The sequence below is a fragment of the Protomyctophum bolini genome (genome assembly GCF_963924005.1).
Source record: "Protomyctophum bolini genome assembly, chromosome: 10".
NCBI classification, from domain to species: Eukaryota; Metazoa; Chordata; class Actinopteri; order Myctophiformes; family Myctophidae; genus Protomyctophum; species Protomyctophum bolini.
Genome location: NC_137871.1, coordinates 34,875,672 through 34,892,515, shown reverse-complemented (window position 1 = coordinate 34,892,515; position 16,844 = coordinate 34,875,672). Strand labels below are relative to the sequence as shown.

The 16,844-nt window shown below is 37.3% G+C and overlaps 1 protein-coding gene across 3 annotated transcripts in view; it reads left to right on the top strand.

The window, feature by feature from the left end:
* The window catches only part of LOC308322591 (cytochrome c oxidase assembly protein COX18, mitochondrial-like), a 29,500-nt gene extending 12,925 nt beyond the window's left edge, over positions 1-16,575 (top strand). For all 3 annotated transcript variants that reach the window (XM_080773960.1, XM_080773961.1, XM_080773962.1), the window contains 2 exons: positions 15,319-15,668; positions 15,862-16,575. In XM_080773960.1, the coding sequence (XP_080630086.1) occupies positions 15,319-15,330 (12 nt within the window). In that variant the 3' untranslated portion in view covers positions 15,331-15,668; positions 15,862-16,575. The remainder of the gene's footprint in view (positions 1-15,318; positions 15,669-15,861) is intronic.
* The last annotated feature ends 269 nt before the right edge of the window (positions 16,576-16,844 follow it).

The window sequence follows — 16,844 nt, the reverse complement described above, 5'->3', positions numbered from 1 at the left end:
TTTTTGAAATTTTGAAAAAAAAAGTTAGCCTCTTTTTTCATCATTTTGGACCGTGGGCTATAGCCCATATCGTACGGCATACTATAGCGCGCCGTTTTTCATCATTTTTGAGGATTTGAAAAAAATTACAATGACAAAAACTATGGGTTATAGCCCATGTTTTTTGAAATTTTGAAAAAAAAAGTTAGCCTCGTTTCTCATCATTTTGGACCGTGGGCTATAGCCCATATCGTACGGCATACTATAGCGCGCCGTTTTTCATCATTTTTGAGGATTTGAAAAAAATGACGAAATGACAAAAACGATGGGTTATAGCCCATGTTTTTTGAAATTTTGAAAAAAAAGGTTAGCCTCGTTTCTCATCATTTTGGACCGTGGGCTATAGCCCATATCGTACGGCATACTATAGCGCGCCGTTTTTCATCATTTTTGAGGATTTGAAAAAAATGACGAAATGACAAAAACGATGGGTTATAGCCCATGTTTTTTGAAATTTTGAAAAAAAAAGTTAGCCTCGTTTCTCATCATTTTGGACCGTGGGCTATAGCCCATATCGTACGGCATACTATAGCGCGCCGTTTTTCATCATTTTTGAGGATTTGAAAAAAATGACGAAATGACAAAAACGATGGGTTATAGCCCATGTTTTTTGAAATTTTGAAAAAAAAAAGTTAGCCTCGTTTCTCATCATTTTGGACCGTGGGCTATAGCCCATATCGTACGGCATACTATAGCGCGCCGTTTTTCATCATTTTTGAGGATTTGAAAAAAATGACGAAATGACAAAAACGATGGGTTATAGCCCATGTTTTTTGAAATTTTGGAAAAAAAAGTTAGCCTCGTTTCTCATCATTTTGGACTGTGGGCTATAGCCCATATCGTACGCATACTATAGCGCGCCGTTTTTCATCATTTTTGAGGATTTGAAAAAAATGACGAAATGACAAAAACGATGGGTTATAGCCCATGTTTTTTGAAATTTTGAAAAAAAAAGTTAGCCTCTTTTTTCATCATTTTGGACCGTGGGCTATAGCCCATATCGTACGGCATACTATAGCGCGCCGTTTTTCATCATTTTTGAGGATTTGAAAAAAATGACAATGACAAAAACTATGGGTTATAGCCCATGTTTTTTGAAATTTTGAAAAAAAAAGTTAGCCTCGTTTCTCATCATTTTGGACCGTGGGCTATAGCCCATATCGTACGGCATACTATAGCGCGCCGTTTTTCATCATTTTTGAGGATTTGAAAAAAATGACGAAATGACAAAAACGATGGGTTATAGCCCATGTTTTTTGAAATTTTGAAAAAAAAGGTTAGCCTCGTTTCTCATCATTTTGGACCGTGGGCTATAGCCCATATCGTACGGCATACTATAGCGCGCCGTTTTTCATCATTTTTGAGGATTTGAAAAAAATGACGAAATGACAAAAACGATGGGTTATAGCCCATGTTTTTTGAAATTTTGAAAAAAAAAGTTAGCCTCGTTTCTCATCATTTTGGACCGTGGGCTATAGCCCATATCGTACGGCATACTATAGCGCGCCGTTTTTCATCATTTTTGAGGATTTGAAAAGAATGACGAAATGACAAAAACGATGGGTTATAGCCCATGTTTTTTGAAATTTTGAAAAAAAAAGTTAGCCTCGTTTCTCATCATTTTGGACCGTGGGCTATAGCCCATATCGTACGGCATACTATAGCGCGCCGTTTTTCATCATTTTTGAGGATTTGAAAAAAATGACGAAATGACAAAAACGATGGGTTATAGCCCATGTTTTTTGAAATTTTGAAAAAAAAAGTTAGCCTCGTTTCTCATCATTTTGGACCGTGGGCTATAGCCCATATCGTACGGCATACTATAGCGTGCCGTTTTTCATCATTTTTGAGGATTTGAAAAAAATGACGAAATGACAAAAACGATGGGTTATAGCCCATGTTTTTTGAAATTTTGAAAAAAAAAGTTAGCCTCGTTTCTCATCATTTTGGACCGTGGGCTATAGCCCATATCGTACGGCATACTATAGCGCGCCGTTTTTCATCATTTTTGAGGATTTGAAAAAAATGACGAAATGACAAAAACGATGGGTTATAGCCCATGTTTTTTGAAATTTTGAAAAAAAAGGTTAGCCTCGTTTCTCATCATTTTGGACCGTGGGCTATAGCCCATATCGTACGGCATACTATAGCGCGCCGTTTTTCATCATTTTTGAGGATTTGAAAAAAATGACGAAATGACAAAAACGATGGGTTATAGCCCATGTTTTTTGAAATTTTGAAAAAAAAGGTTAGCCTCGTTTCTCATCATTTTGGACCGTGGGCTATAGCCCATATCGTACGGCATACTATAGCACGCCGTTTTTCATCATTTTTGAGGATTTGAAAAAAATGACAAAATGACAAAAACGATGGGTTATAGCCCATGTTTTTTTAAATTAAAAAAAAAAAAGTTAGCCTCGTTTCTCATCATTTTGGACCGTGGGCTATAGCCCATATCGTACGGCATACTATAGCGCGCCGTTTTTCATCATTTTTGAGGATTTGAAAAAAATGACGAAATGACAAAAACGATGGGTTATATCCCATGTTTTTTGAAATTTTGAAAAAAAAAGTTAGCCTCGTTTCTCATCATTTTGGACCGTGGGCTATAGCCCATATCGTACGGCATACTATAGCGCGCCGTTTTTCATCATTTTTGAGGATTTGAAAAAAATGACGAAATGACAAAAACGATGGGTTATAGCCCATGTTTTTTGAAATTTTGAAAAAAAAAGTTAGCCTCGTTTCTCATCATTTTGGACCGTGGGCTATAGCCCATATCGTACGGCATACTATAGCGCGCCGTTTTTCATCATTTTTGAGGATTTGAAAAAAATGACGAAATGACAAAAACGATGGGTTATATCCCATGTTTTTTGAAATTTTGAAAAAAAAAGTTAGCCTCGTTTCTCATCATTTTGGACCGTGGGCTATAGCCCATATTGTACGGCATACTATAGCGCGCCGTTTTTCATCATTTTTGAGGATTTGAAAAAAATGACGAAATGACAAAAACGATGGGTTATAGCCCATGTTTTTTGAAATTTTGAAAAAAAAAGTTAGCCTCGTTTCTCATCCTTTTGGACCGTGGGCTATAGCCCATATCGTACGGCATACTATAGCGCGCCGTTTTTCATCATTTTTGAGGATTTGAAAAAAATGACGAAATGACAAAAACGATGGGTTATAGCCCATGTTTTTTGAAATTTTGAAAAAAAAAGTTAGCCTCGTTTCTCATCATTTTGGACCGTGGGCTATAGCCCATATCGTACGGCATACTATAGCGCGCCGTTTTTCATCATTTTTGAGGATTTGAAAAAAATGACGAAATGACAAAAACGATGGGTTATAGCCCATGTTTTTTGAAATTTTGGAAAAAAAAGTTAGCCTCGTTTCTCATCATTTTGGACCGTGGGCTATAGCCCATATCGTACGGCATACTATAGCGTGCCGTTTTTCATCATTTTTGAGGATTTGAAAAAAATGACGAAATGACAAAAACGATGGGTTATAGCCCATGTTTTTTGAAATTTTGAAAAAAAAAGTTAGCCTCGTTTCTCATCATTTTGGACCGTGGGCTATAGCCCATATCGTACGGCATACTATAGCGCGCCGTTTTTCATCATTTTTGAGGATTTGAAAAAAATGACGAAATGACAAAAACGATGGGTTATAGCCCATGTTTTTTGAAATTTTGAAAAAAAAAGTTAGCCTCGTTTCTCATCATTTTGGACCATGGGCTATAGCCCATATCGTACGGCATACTATAGCGCGCCGTTTTTCATCATTTTTGAGGATTTGAAAAAAATGACGAAATGACAAAAACGATGGGTTATAGCCCATGTTTTTTGAAATTTTGAAAAAAAAAGTTAGCCTCGTTTCTCATTTTGGACCGTGGGCTATAGCCCATATCGTACGGCATACTATAGCGCGCCGTTTTTCATCATTTTTGAGGATTTGAAAAAAATGACGAAATGACAAAAACGATGGGTTATAGCCCATGTTTTTTGAAATTTTGGGAAAAAAAGTTAGCCTCGTTTCTCATCATTTTGGACCGTGGGCTATAGCCCATATCGTACGGCATACTAAAGCGCGCCGTTTTTCATCATTTTTGAGGATTTGAAAAAAATGACGAAATGACAAAAACGATGGGTTATAGCCCATGTTTTTTGAAATTTTGAAAAAAAAAGTTAGCCTCGTTTCTCATCATTTTGGACCGTGGGCTATAGCCCATATCGTACGGCATACTATAGCACGCCGTTTTTCATCATTTTTGAGGATTTGAAAAAAATGACAAAATGACAAAAACGATGGGTTATAGCCCATGTTTTTTTAAATTAAAAAAAAAAAAGTTAGCCTCGTTTCTCATCATTTTGGACCGTGGGCTATAGCCCATATCGTACGGCATACTATAGCGCGCCGTTTTTCATCATTTTTGAGGATTTGAAAAAAATGACGAAATGACAAAAACGATGGGTTATAGCCCATGTTTTTTGAAATTTTGAAAAAAAAAGTTAGCATCGTTTCTCATCATTTTGGACAGTGGGCTATAGCCCATATCGTACGGCATACTATAGCGCGCCGTTTTTCATCATTTTTGAGGATTTGAAAAAAATGACGAAATGACAAAAACGATGGGTTATATCCCATGTTTTTTGAAATTTTGAAAAAGAAAGTTAGCCTCGTTTCTCATCATTTTGGACCGTGGGCTATAGCCCATATCGTACGGCATACTATAGCGCGCCGTTTTTCATCATTTTTGAGGATTTGAAAAAAATGACGAAATGACAAAAACGATGGGTTATAGCCCATGTTTTTTGAAATTTTGAAAAAAAAAGTTAGCCTCGTTTCTCATCATTTTGGACCGTGGGCTATAGCCCATATCGTACGGCATACTATAGCGCGCCGTTTTTCATCATTTTTGAGGATTTTTAAAAAATGACGAAATGACAAAAACGATGGGTTATAGCCCATGTTTTTTGAAATTTTGAAAAAAAAAGTTAGCCTCGTTTCTCATCATTTTGGACCGTGAGCTATAGCCCATATCGTACGGCATACTATAGCGCGCCGTTTTTCATCATTTTTGAGGATTTGAAAAAAATGACGAAATGACAAAAACGATGGGTTATAGCCCATGTTTTTTGAAATTTTGAAAAAAAAAGTTAGCCTCGTTTCTCATCATTTTGGACCGTGGGCTATAGCACATATCGTACGGCATACTATAGCGCGCCGTTTTTCATCATTTTTGAGGATTTGAAAAAAATGACGAAATGACAAAAACGATGGGTTATAGCCCATGTTTTTTGAAATTTTGGAAAAAAAAGTTAGCCTCGTTTCTCATCATTTTGGACTGTGGGCTATAGCCCATATCGTACGCATACTATAGCGCGCCGTTTTTCATCATTTTTGAGGATTTGAAAAAAATGACGAAATGACAAAAACGATGGGTTATAGCCCATGTTTTTTGAAATTTTGAAAAAAAAAGTTAGCCTCTTTTTTCATCATTTTGGACCGTGGGCTATAGCCCATATCGTACGGCATACTATAGCGCGCCGTTTTTCATCATTTTTGAGGATTTGAAAAAAATGACAATGACAAAAACTATGGGTTATAGCCCATGTTTTTTGAAATTTTGAAAAAAAAAGTTAGCCTCGTTTCTCATCATTTTGGACCGTGGGCTATAGCCCATATCGTACGGCATACTATAGCGCGCCGTTTTTCATCATTTTTGAGGATTTGAAAAAAATGACGAAATGACAAAAACGATGGGTTATAGCCCATGTTTTTTGAAATTTTGAAAAAAAAGGTTAGCCTCGTTTCTCATCATTTTGGACCGTGGGCTATAGCCCATATCGTACGGCATACTATAGCGCGCCGTTTTTCATCATTTTTGAGGATTTGAAAAAAATGACGAAATGACAAAAACGATGGGTTATAGCCCATGTTTTTTGAAATTTTGAAAAAAAAAGTTAGCCTCGTTTCTCATCATTTTGGACCGTGGGCTATAGCCCATATCGTACGGCATACTATAGCGCGCCGTTTTTCATCATTTTTGAGGATTTGAAAAGAATGACGAAATGACAAAAACGATGGGTTATAGCCCATGTTTTTTGAAATTTTGAAAAAAAAAGTTAGCCTCGTTTCTCATCATTTTGGACCGTGGGCTATAGCCCATATCGTACGGCATACTATAGCGCGCCGTTTTTCATCATTTTTGAGGATTTGAAAAAAATGACGAAATGACAAAAACGATGGGTTATAGCCCATGTTTTTTGAAATTTTGAAAAAAAAAGTTAGCCTCGTTTCTCATCATTTTGGACCGTGGGCTATAGCCCATATCGTACGGCATACTATAGCGTGCCGTTTTTCATCATTTTTGAGGATTTGAAAAAAATGACGAAATGACAAAAACGATGGGTTATAGCCCATGTTTTTTGAAATTTTGAAAAAAAAGTTAGCCTCGTTTCTCATCATTTTGGACCGTGGGCTATAGCCCATATCGTACGGCATACTATAGCGCGCCGTTTTTCATCATTTTTGAGGATTTGAAAAAAATGACGAAATGACAAAAACGATGGGTTATAGCCCATGTTTTTTGAAATTTTGAAAAAAAAGGTTAGCCTCGTTTCTCATCATTTTGGACCGTGGGCTATAGCCCATATCGTACGGCATACTATAGCGCGCCGTTTTTCATCATTTTTGAGGATTTGAAAAAAATGACGAAATGACAAAAACGATGGGTTATAGCCCATGTTTTTTGAAATTTTGAAAAAAAAGGTTAGCCTCGTTTCTCATCATTTTGGACCGTGGGCTATAGCCCATATCGTACGGCATACTATAGCACGCCGTTTTTCATCATTTTTGAGGATTTGAAAAAAATGACAAAATGACAAAAACGATGGGTTATAGCCCATGTTTTTTTAAATTAAAAAAAAAAAAGTTAGCCTCGTTTCTCATCATTTTGGACCGTGGGCTATAGCCCATATCGTACGGCATACTATAGCGCGCCGTTTTTCATCATTTTTGAGGATTTGAAAAAAATGACGAAATGACAAAAACGATGGGTTATAGCCCATGTTTTTTGAAATTTTGAAAAAAAAAGTTAGCCTCGTTTCTCATCATTTTGGACCGTGAGCTATAGCCCATATCGTACGGCATACTATAGCGCGCCGTTTTTCATCATTTTTGAGGATTTGAAAAAAATGACGAAATGACAAAAACGATGGGTTATAGCCCATGTTTTTTGAAATTTTGAAAAAAAAAGTTAGCCTCGTTTCTCATCATTTTGGACCGTGGGCTATAGCCCATATCGTACGGCATACTATAGCGCGCCGTTTTTCATCATTTTTGAGGATTTGAAAAAAATGACGAAATGACAAAAACGATGGGTTATATCCCATGTTTTTTGAAATTTTGAAAAAAAAAGTTAGCCTCGTTTCTCATCATTTTGGACCGTGGGCTATAGCCCATATCGTACGGCATACTATAGCGCGCCGTTTTTCATCATTTTTGAGGATTTGAAAAAAATGACGAAATGACAAAAACGATGGGTTATAGCCCATGTTTTTTGAAATTTTGAAAAAAAAAGTTAGCCTCGTTTCTCATCATTTTGGACCGTGGGCTATAGCCCATATCGTACGGCATACTATAGCGCGCCGTTTTTCATCATTTTTGAGGATTTGAAAAAAATGACGAAATGACAAAAACGATGGGTTATAGCCCATGTTTTTTGAAATTTTGAAAAAAAAAGTTAGCATCGTTTCTCATCATTTTGGACAGTGGGCTATAGCCCATATCGTACGGCATACTATAGCGCGCCGTTTTTCATCATTTTTGAGGATTTGAAAAAAATGACGAAATGACAAAAACGATGGGTTATATCCCATGTTTTTTGAAATTTTGAAAAAGAAAGTTAGCCTCGTTTCTCATCATTTTGGACCGTGGGCTATAGCCCATATCGTACGGCATACTATAGCGCGCCGTTTTTCATCATTTTTGAGGATTTGAAAAAAATGACGAAATGACAAAAACGATGGGTTATAGCCCATGTTTTTTGAAATTTTGAAAAAAAAAGTTAGCCTCGTTTCTCATCATTTTGGACCGTGGGCTATAGCCCATATCGTACGGCATACTATAGCGCGCCGTTTTTCATCATTTTTGAGGATTTTTAAAAAATGACGAAATGACAAAAACGATGGGTTATAGCCCATGTTTTTTGAAATTTTGAAAAAAAAAGTTAGCCTCGTTTCTCATCATTTTGGACCGTGAGCTATAGCCCATATCGTACGGCATACTATAGCGCGCCGTTTTTCATCATTTTTGAGGATTTGAAAAAAATGACGAAATGACAAAAACGATGGGTTATAGCCCATGTTTTTTGAAATTTTGAAAAAAAAAGTTAGCCTCGTTTCTCATCATTTTGGACCGTGGGCTATAGCACATATCGTACGGCATACTATAGCGCGCCGTTTTTCATCATTTTTGAGGATTTGAAAAAAATGACGAAATGACAAAAACGATGGGTTATAGCCCATGTTTTTTGAAATTTTGAAAAAAAAAGTTAGCCTCGTTTCTCATCATTTTGGACCGTGGGCTATAGCCCATATCGTACGGCATACTATAGCGCGCCGTTTTTCATCATTTTTGAGGATTTGAAAAAAATGACGAAATTTCAAAAATGATGGGTTATATCCCATGTTTTTTGAAATTTTGAAAAAAAAAGTTAGCCTCGTTTCTCATCATTTTGGACCGTGGGCTATAGCCCATATCGTACGGCATACTATAGCGCGCCGTTTTTCATCATTTTTGAGGATTTGAAAAAAATGACGAAATGACAAAAACGATGGGTTATAGCCCATGTTTTTTGAAATTTTGAAAAAAAAAGTTAGCCTCGTTTCTCATCATTTTGGACCGTGGGCTATAGCCCATATCGTACGGCATACTATAGCGCGCCGTTTTTCATCATTTTTGAAGATTTAAAAAAAATGACGAAATGACAAAAACGATGGGTTATAGCCCATGTTTTTTGAAATTTTGAAAAAAAAAGTTAGCCTCGTTTCTCATCATTTTGGACCGTGGGCTATAGCCCATATCGTACGGCATACTATAGCGCGCCGTTTTTCATCATTTTTGAGGATTTGAAAAAAATGACGAAATGACAAAAACGATGGGTTATAGCCCATGTTTTTTGAAATTTTGGAAAAAAAAGTTAGCCTCGTTTCTCATCATTTTGGACCGTGGGCTATAGCCCATATCGTACGGCATACTATAGCGCGCCGTTTTTCATCATTTTTGAGGATTTGAAAAAAATGACGAAATGACAAAAACGATGGGTTATAGCCCATGTTTTTTTAAATTTTGAAAAAAAAAGTTAGCCTCGTTTCTCATCATTTTGGACCGTGGGCTATAGCCCATATCGTACGGCATACTATAGCGCGCCGTTTTTCATCATTTTTGAGGATTTGAAAAAAATGACGAAATGACAAAAACGATGGGTTATAGCCCATGTTTTTTGAAATTTTGAAAAAAAAAGTTAGCCTCGTTTCTCATCATTTTGGACCATGGGCTATAGCCCATATCGTACGGCATACTATAGCGCGCCGTTTTTCATCATTTTGAGGATTTGAAAAAAATGACGAAATGACAAAAACGATGGGTTATAGCCCATGTTTTTTGAAATTTTGGAAAAAAAAGTTAGCCTCGTTTCTCATCATTTTGGACCGTGGGCTATAGCCCATATCGTACGGCATACTATAGCGCGCCGTTTTTCATCATTTTTGAGGATTTGAAAAAAATGACGAAATGACAAAAACGATGGGTTATAGCCCATGTTTTTTGAAATTTTGGGAAAAAAAGTTAGCCTCGTTTCTCATCATTTTGGACCGTGGGCTATAGCCCATATCGTACGGCATACTATAGCGCGCCGTTTTTCATCATTTTTGAGGATTTGAAAAAAATTACGAAATGACAAAAACGATGGGTTATAGCCCATGTTTTTGAAATTTTGAAAAAAAAAGTTAGCCTCGTTTCTCATTTTGGACCGTGGGCTACAGCCCATATCGTACGGCATACTATAGCACGCCGTTTTTCATCATTTTTGAGGATTTTAAAAAAATGACAAAATGACAAAAACGATGGGTTATAGCCCATGTTTTTTGAAATTAAAAAAAAAAAGTTAGCCTCGTTTCTCATCATTTTGGACCGTGGGCTATAGCCCATATCGTACGGCATACTATAGCGCGCCGTTTTTCATCATTTTTGAGGATTTGAAAAAAATGACGAAATGACAAAAACGATGGGTTATAGCCCATGTTTTTTGAAATTTTGAAAAAAAAAGTTAGCCTCGTTTCTCATCATTTTGGACCGTGGGCTATAGCCCATATCGTACGGCATACTATAGCGCGCCGTTTTCATCATTTTTGAGGATTTGAAAAAAATGACGAAATGACAAAAACGATGGGTTATAGCCCATGTTTTTTGAAATTTTGAAAAAAAAAGTTAGCCTCGTTTCTCATCATTTTGGACCGTGGGCTATAGCCCATATCGTACGGCATACTATAGCGCGCCGTTTTTCATCATTTTTGAGGATTTGAAAAAAATGACGAAATGACAAAAACGATGGGTTATAGCCCATGTTTTTTGAAATTTTGAAAAAAAAAGTTAGCCTCGTTTCTCATCATTTTGGACCGTGGGCTATAGCCCATATCGTACGGCATACTATAGCGCGCCGTTTTTCATCATTTTTGAGGATTTGAAAAAAATGACGAAATGACAAAAACGATGGGTTATAGCCCATGTTTTTTGAAATTTTGAAAAAAAAAGTTAGCCTCGTTTCTCATCATTTTGGACCGTGGGCTATAGCCCATATCGTACGGCATACTATAGCACGCCGTTTTTCATCATTTTTGAGGATTTGAAAAAATGACAAAATGACAAAAACGATGGGTTATAGCCCATGTTTTTTTTAATAAAAAAAAAAAAAGTTAGCCTCGTTTCTCATCATTTTGGACCGTGGGCTATAGCCCATATCGTACGGCATACTATAGCGCGCCGTTTTTCATCATTTTTGAGGATTTGAAAAAAATGACGAAATGACAAAAACGATGGGTTATAGCCCATGTTTTTTGAAATTTTGAAAAAAAAAGTTAGCCTCGTTTCTCATCATTTTGGACCGTGGGCTATAGCCCATATCGTACGGCATACTATAGCGCGCCGTTTTTCATCATTTTTGAGGATTTGAAAAAAATGACGAAATGACAAAAACGATGGGTTATATCCCATGTTTTTTGAAATTTTGAAAAAAAAAGTTAGCCTCGTTTCTCATCATTTTGGACCGTGGGCTATAGCCCATATCGTACGGCATACTATAGCGCGCCGTTTTTCATCATTTTTGAGGATTTGAAAAAAATGACGAAATGACAAAAACGATGGGTTATAGCCCATGTTTTTTGAAATTTTGAAAAAAAAAGTTAGCCTCGTTTCTCATCATTTTGGACCGTGAGCTATAGCCCATATCGTACGGCATACTATAGCGCGCCGTTTTTCATCATTTTTGAGGATTGAAAAAAATGACGAAATGACAAAAACGATGGGTTATAGCCCATGTTTTTTGAAATTTTGAAAAAAAAAGTTAGCCTCGTTTCTCATCATTTTGGACCGTGGGCTATAGCCCATATCGTACGGCATACTATAGCGCGCCGTTTTTCATCATTTTTGAGGATTTGAAAAAAATGACGAAATGACAAAAACGATGGGTTATAGCCCATGTTTTTTGAAATTTTGAAAAAAAAAGTTAGCCTCGTTTCTCATCATTTTGGACCGTGGGCTATAGCCCATATCGTACGGCATACTATAAGCGCGCCGTTTTTCATCATTTTTGAGGATTTGAAAAAAATGACGAAATGACAAAAACGATGGGTTATAGCCCATGTTTTTTGAAATTTTGAAAAAAAAAGTTAGCCTCGTTTCTCATCATTTTGGACCGTGGCTATAGCCCATATCGTACGGCATACTATAGCGCGCCGTTTTTCATCATTTTTGAAGATTTAAAAAAAATGACGAAATGACAAAAACGATGGGTTATAGCCCATGTTTTTTGAAATTTTGAAAAAAAAAGTTAGCCTCGTTTCTCATCATTTTGGACCGTGGGCTATAGCCCATATCGTACGGCATACTATAGCGCGCCGTTTTTCATCATTTTTGAGGATTTGAAAAAAATGACGAAATGACAAAAACGATGGGTTATAGCCCATGTTTTTTGAAATTTTGGAAAAAAAAGTTAGCCTCGTTTCTCATCATTTTGGACCGTGGGCTATAGCCCATATCGTACGGCATACTATAGCGCGCCGTTTTTCATCATTTTTGAGGATTTGAAAAAAATGACGAAATGACAAAAACGATGGGTTATAGCCCATGTTTTTTTAAATTTTGAAAAAAAAGTTAGCCTCGTTTCTCATCATTTTGGACCGTGGGCTATAGCCCATATCGTACGGCATACTATAGCGCGCCGTTTTTCATCATTTTTGAGGATTTGAAAAAAATGACGAAATGACAAAAACGATGGGTTATAGCCCATGTTTTTTGAAATTTTGAAAAAAAACGTTAGCCTCGTTTCTCATCATTTTGGACCATGGGCTATAGCCCATATCGTACGGCATACTATAGCGCGCCGTTTTTCATCATTTTTGAGGATTTGAAAAAAATGACGAAATGACAAAAACGATGGGTTATAGCCCATGTTTTTTGAAATTTTGAAAAAAAAAGTTAGCCTCGTTTCTCATCATTTTGGACCGTGGGCTATAGCCCATATCGTACGGCATACTATAGCGCGCCGTTTTTCATCATTTTTGAGGATTTGAAAAAAATGACGAAATGACAAAAACGATGGGTTATAGCCCATGTTTTTTGAAATTTTGGGAAAAAAAGTTAGCCTCGTTTCTCATCATTTTGGACCGTGGGCTATAGCCCATATCGTACGGCATACTATAGCGCGCCGTTTTTCATCATTTTTGAGGATTTGAAAAAAATTACGAAATGACAAAAACGATGGGTTATAGCCCATGTTTTTTGAAATTTTGAAAAAAAAAGTTAGCCTCGTTTCTCATCATTTTGGACCGTGGGCTACAGCCCATATCGTACGGCATACTATAGCACGCCGTTTTTCATCATTTTTGAGGATTTTAAAAAAATGACAAAATGACAAAAACGATGGGTTATAGCCCATGTTTTTTGAAATTAAAAAAAAAAAGTTAGCCTCGTTTCTCATCATTTTGGACCGTGGGCTATAGCCCATATCGTACGGCATACTATAGCGCGCCGTTTTTAATCATTTTTGAGGATTTGAAAAAAATGACGAAATGACAAAAACGATGGGTTATAGCCCATGTTTTTTGAAATTTTGAAAAAAAAAGTTAGCCTCGTTTCTCATCATTTTGGACCGTGGGCTATAGCCCATATCGTACGGCATACTATAGCGCGCCGTTTTTCATCATTTTTGAGGATTTGAAAAAAATGACGAAATGACAAAAACGATGGGTTATAGCCCATGTTTTTTGAAATTTTGAAAAAAAAAGTTAGCCTCGTTTCTCATCATTTTGGACCGTGGGCTATAGCCCATATCGTACGGCATACTATAGCGCGCCGTTTTTCATCATTTTTGAGGATTTGAAAAAAATGACGAAATGACAAAAACGATGGGTTATAGCCCATGTTTTTTGAAATTTTGAAAAAAAAAGTTAGCCTCGTTTCTCATCATTTTGGACCGTGGGCTATAGCCCATATCGTACGGCATACTATAGCGCGCCGTTTTTCATCATTTTTGAGGATTTGAAAAAAATGACGAAATGACAAAAACGATGGGTTATAGCCCATGTTTTTTGAAATTTTGAAAAAAAAAGTTAGCCTCGTTTCTCATCATTTTGGACCGTGGGCTATAGCCCATATCGTACGGCATACTATAGCACGCCGTTTTTCATCATTTTTGAGGATTTGAAAAAATGACAAAATGACAAAAACGATGGGTTATAGCCCATGTTTTTTTTAATAAAAAAAAAAAAGTTAGCCTCGTTTCTCATCATTTTGGACCGTGGGCTATAGCCCATATCGTACGGCATACTATAGCGCGCCGTTTTTCATCATTTTTGAGGATTTGAAAAAAATGACGAAATGACAAAAACGATGGGTTATAGCCCATGTTTTTTGAAATTTTGAAAAAAAAAGTTAGCCTCGTTTCTCATCATTTTGGACCGTGGGCTATAGCCCATATCGTACGGCATACTATAGCGCGCCGTTTTTCATCATTTTTGAGGATTTGAAAAAAATGACGAAATGACAAAAACGATGGGTTATATCCCATGTTTTTTGAAATTTTGAAAAAAAAAGTTAGCCTCGTTTCTCATCATTTTGGACCGTGGGCTATAGCCCATATCGTACGGCATACTATAGCGCGCCGTTTTTCATCATTTTTGAGGATTTGAAAAAAATGACGAAATGACAAAAACGATGGGTTATAGCCCATGTTTTTTGAAATTTTGAAAAAAAAAGTTAGCCTCGTTTCTCATCCTTTTGGACCGTGGGCTATAGCCCATATCGTACGGCATACTATAGCGCGCCGTTTTTCATCATTTTGAGGATTTGAAAAAAATGACGAAATGACAAAAACGATGGGTTATAGCCCATGTTTTTTGAAATTTTGAAAAAAAAAGTTAGCCTCGTTTCTCATCATTTTGGACCGTGGGCTATAGCCCATATCGTACGGCATACTATAGCGCGCCGTTTTTCATCATTTTTGAGGATTTGAAAAAAATTACGAAATGACAAAAACGATGGGTTATAGCCCATGTTTTTTGAAATTTTGGAAAAAAAAGTTAGCCTCGTTTCTCATCATTTTGGACCGTGGGCTATAGCCCATATCGTACGGCATACTATCGCGCGCCGTTTTTCATCATTTTTGAGGATTTGAAAAAAATGACGAAATGACAAAAACGATGGGTTATAGCCCATGTTTTTTGAAATTTTGAAAAAGAAAGTTAGCCTCGTTTCTCATCATTTTGGACCGTGGGCTATAGCCCATATCGTACGGCATACTATGCCATAGGGCAGACAAAAACGGCGTGCCATAGTAACTATGGCACGCCGTTTTTGTCTGCCCTGGTGGACATGTTTCTCCCATTATGCAGGCTCTACTGACCAAAACTGCAGCTTCTTTTACTATTCACTGTTAACATTAACACTCACATTTTGTGCTTGATTCATCCCTTATCTGTGTCTCCTTTTCTACAGGCTCAACCATGACAATCTCTGGAACCAGAAACACCCCTTCCACATCACCCCACTCCTCCACGCCCTCCTCTGGATCAGCTGCCTAATATAAGTGTTCCTTTACTAAGTTGGCCTTTCCACAACAACTGCGTTCACTGTTAACATTCTTTCCTACAAATACACTCAGACTCCATTAAAAATACACTGAGACCAACATTTTACATGTTGTGACTTTGTCAACCTTTGCTCCCACAGAAGCTCTCACCTATGCCATAAAGCAGAAAGAAAGACAGCCGGAACATCATACTACCAATGTGGTTTTTCAAGCCTTGCTTCGCACTGTGCTTCCTGGCCCTACAATCCCCATTGACGTAAGGCTGTTGCATTGCTACATATGTCATTTCTACACATGTCATTTCTGAATAATATAAAACTGATGCTAACCTGAACATGATTATGATCAAACAAATCACTATCCTTTGTTTCACGTCTGCCCTGGTGGACATGTTTCTCCCATTATGCAGGCTCTACTGACCAAAACTTTTCTGTCTCCTTTTCTACAAGCTCAACCATGACAATCTCTGGAACCAGAAACACCGCTTCCACATCACCCCACTCCTCCACGCCCTCCTCTGCATCAGCTGCCCAATATAATTGTTCCTTTAACAACATGTTAAAAATGATATAGTGCACTTCATTGTAAAATGTAAAATCTTTTGATTAGTGGGACATTTTTTCGTTAATTAACCTTAGGTATACATTTGATGAATATAGTGCACTTCATTGTAAAATGTAACATGTTAATTAATTTGATGTATAGTAAATGTATGTAGGATAAATGGACAGTCATGGTTCCTATTGGGACCACGACTTTAAAGGGGGGGGGGGGGGGTGTGATGCCGCACACACATACTGAGTAGTGGATGTGCCTGCCTATGGTAGGGCATTGGCCCGATGGCTGATGGGACAGCACCTGGGCCCGGTGTCTCCCAGAGGCCATAAATACCACACTCATCCCAGTTGAGAAGAGAGATCCAGAGGAGCCAGACCTGCTGCCTCCACTCCCTTCATTAGCCTCCATGCCTCCGTTCCTTTATGTTTGATTGTTCTTTCCATCCACACATGCACCACACCATGTATCACACATCCATACACTACACCTACACCACTGACTCACTGACTACACATTCCATATCATTTGTTATGTTAAGTACTGCAGTTCTTTTTAGTTCCTTATATAGGCCTATTATTTAATAAATCATATATTGTTCATCTTTCGCACGTCTCCTGCTCCGAATGTTTGTCATGGCAAGAACCAGCCATGACAATTCTTTCCTACAAATACACTCAGACTCCATTAAAAATACACTGAGAACAACATTTGAAATGTTGTGACTTTGTCTACCTCCCACAATTTCCTTCCTCCGATTTGCGCTGCGCGCCGCTAGGATGAAATTCTAGTGAATTAGAGGATAAAGCTCACATGTTACCAAAATAGTTGAATACACAAAAGCTAAGGCACTGGTGTCGTACTTCTGGTTTACCGG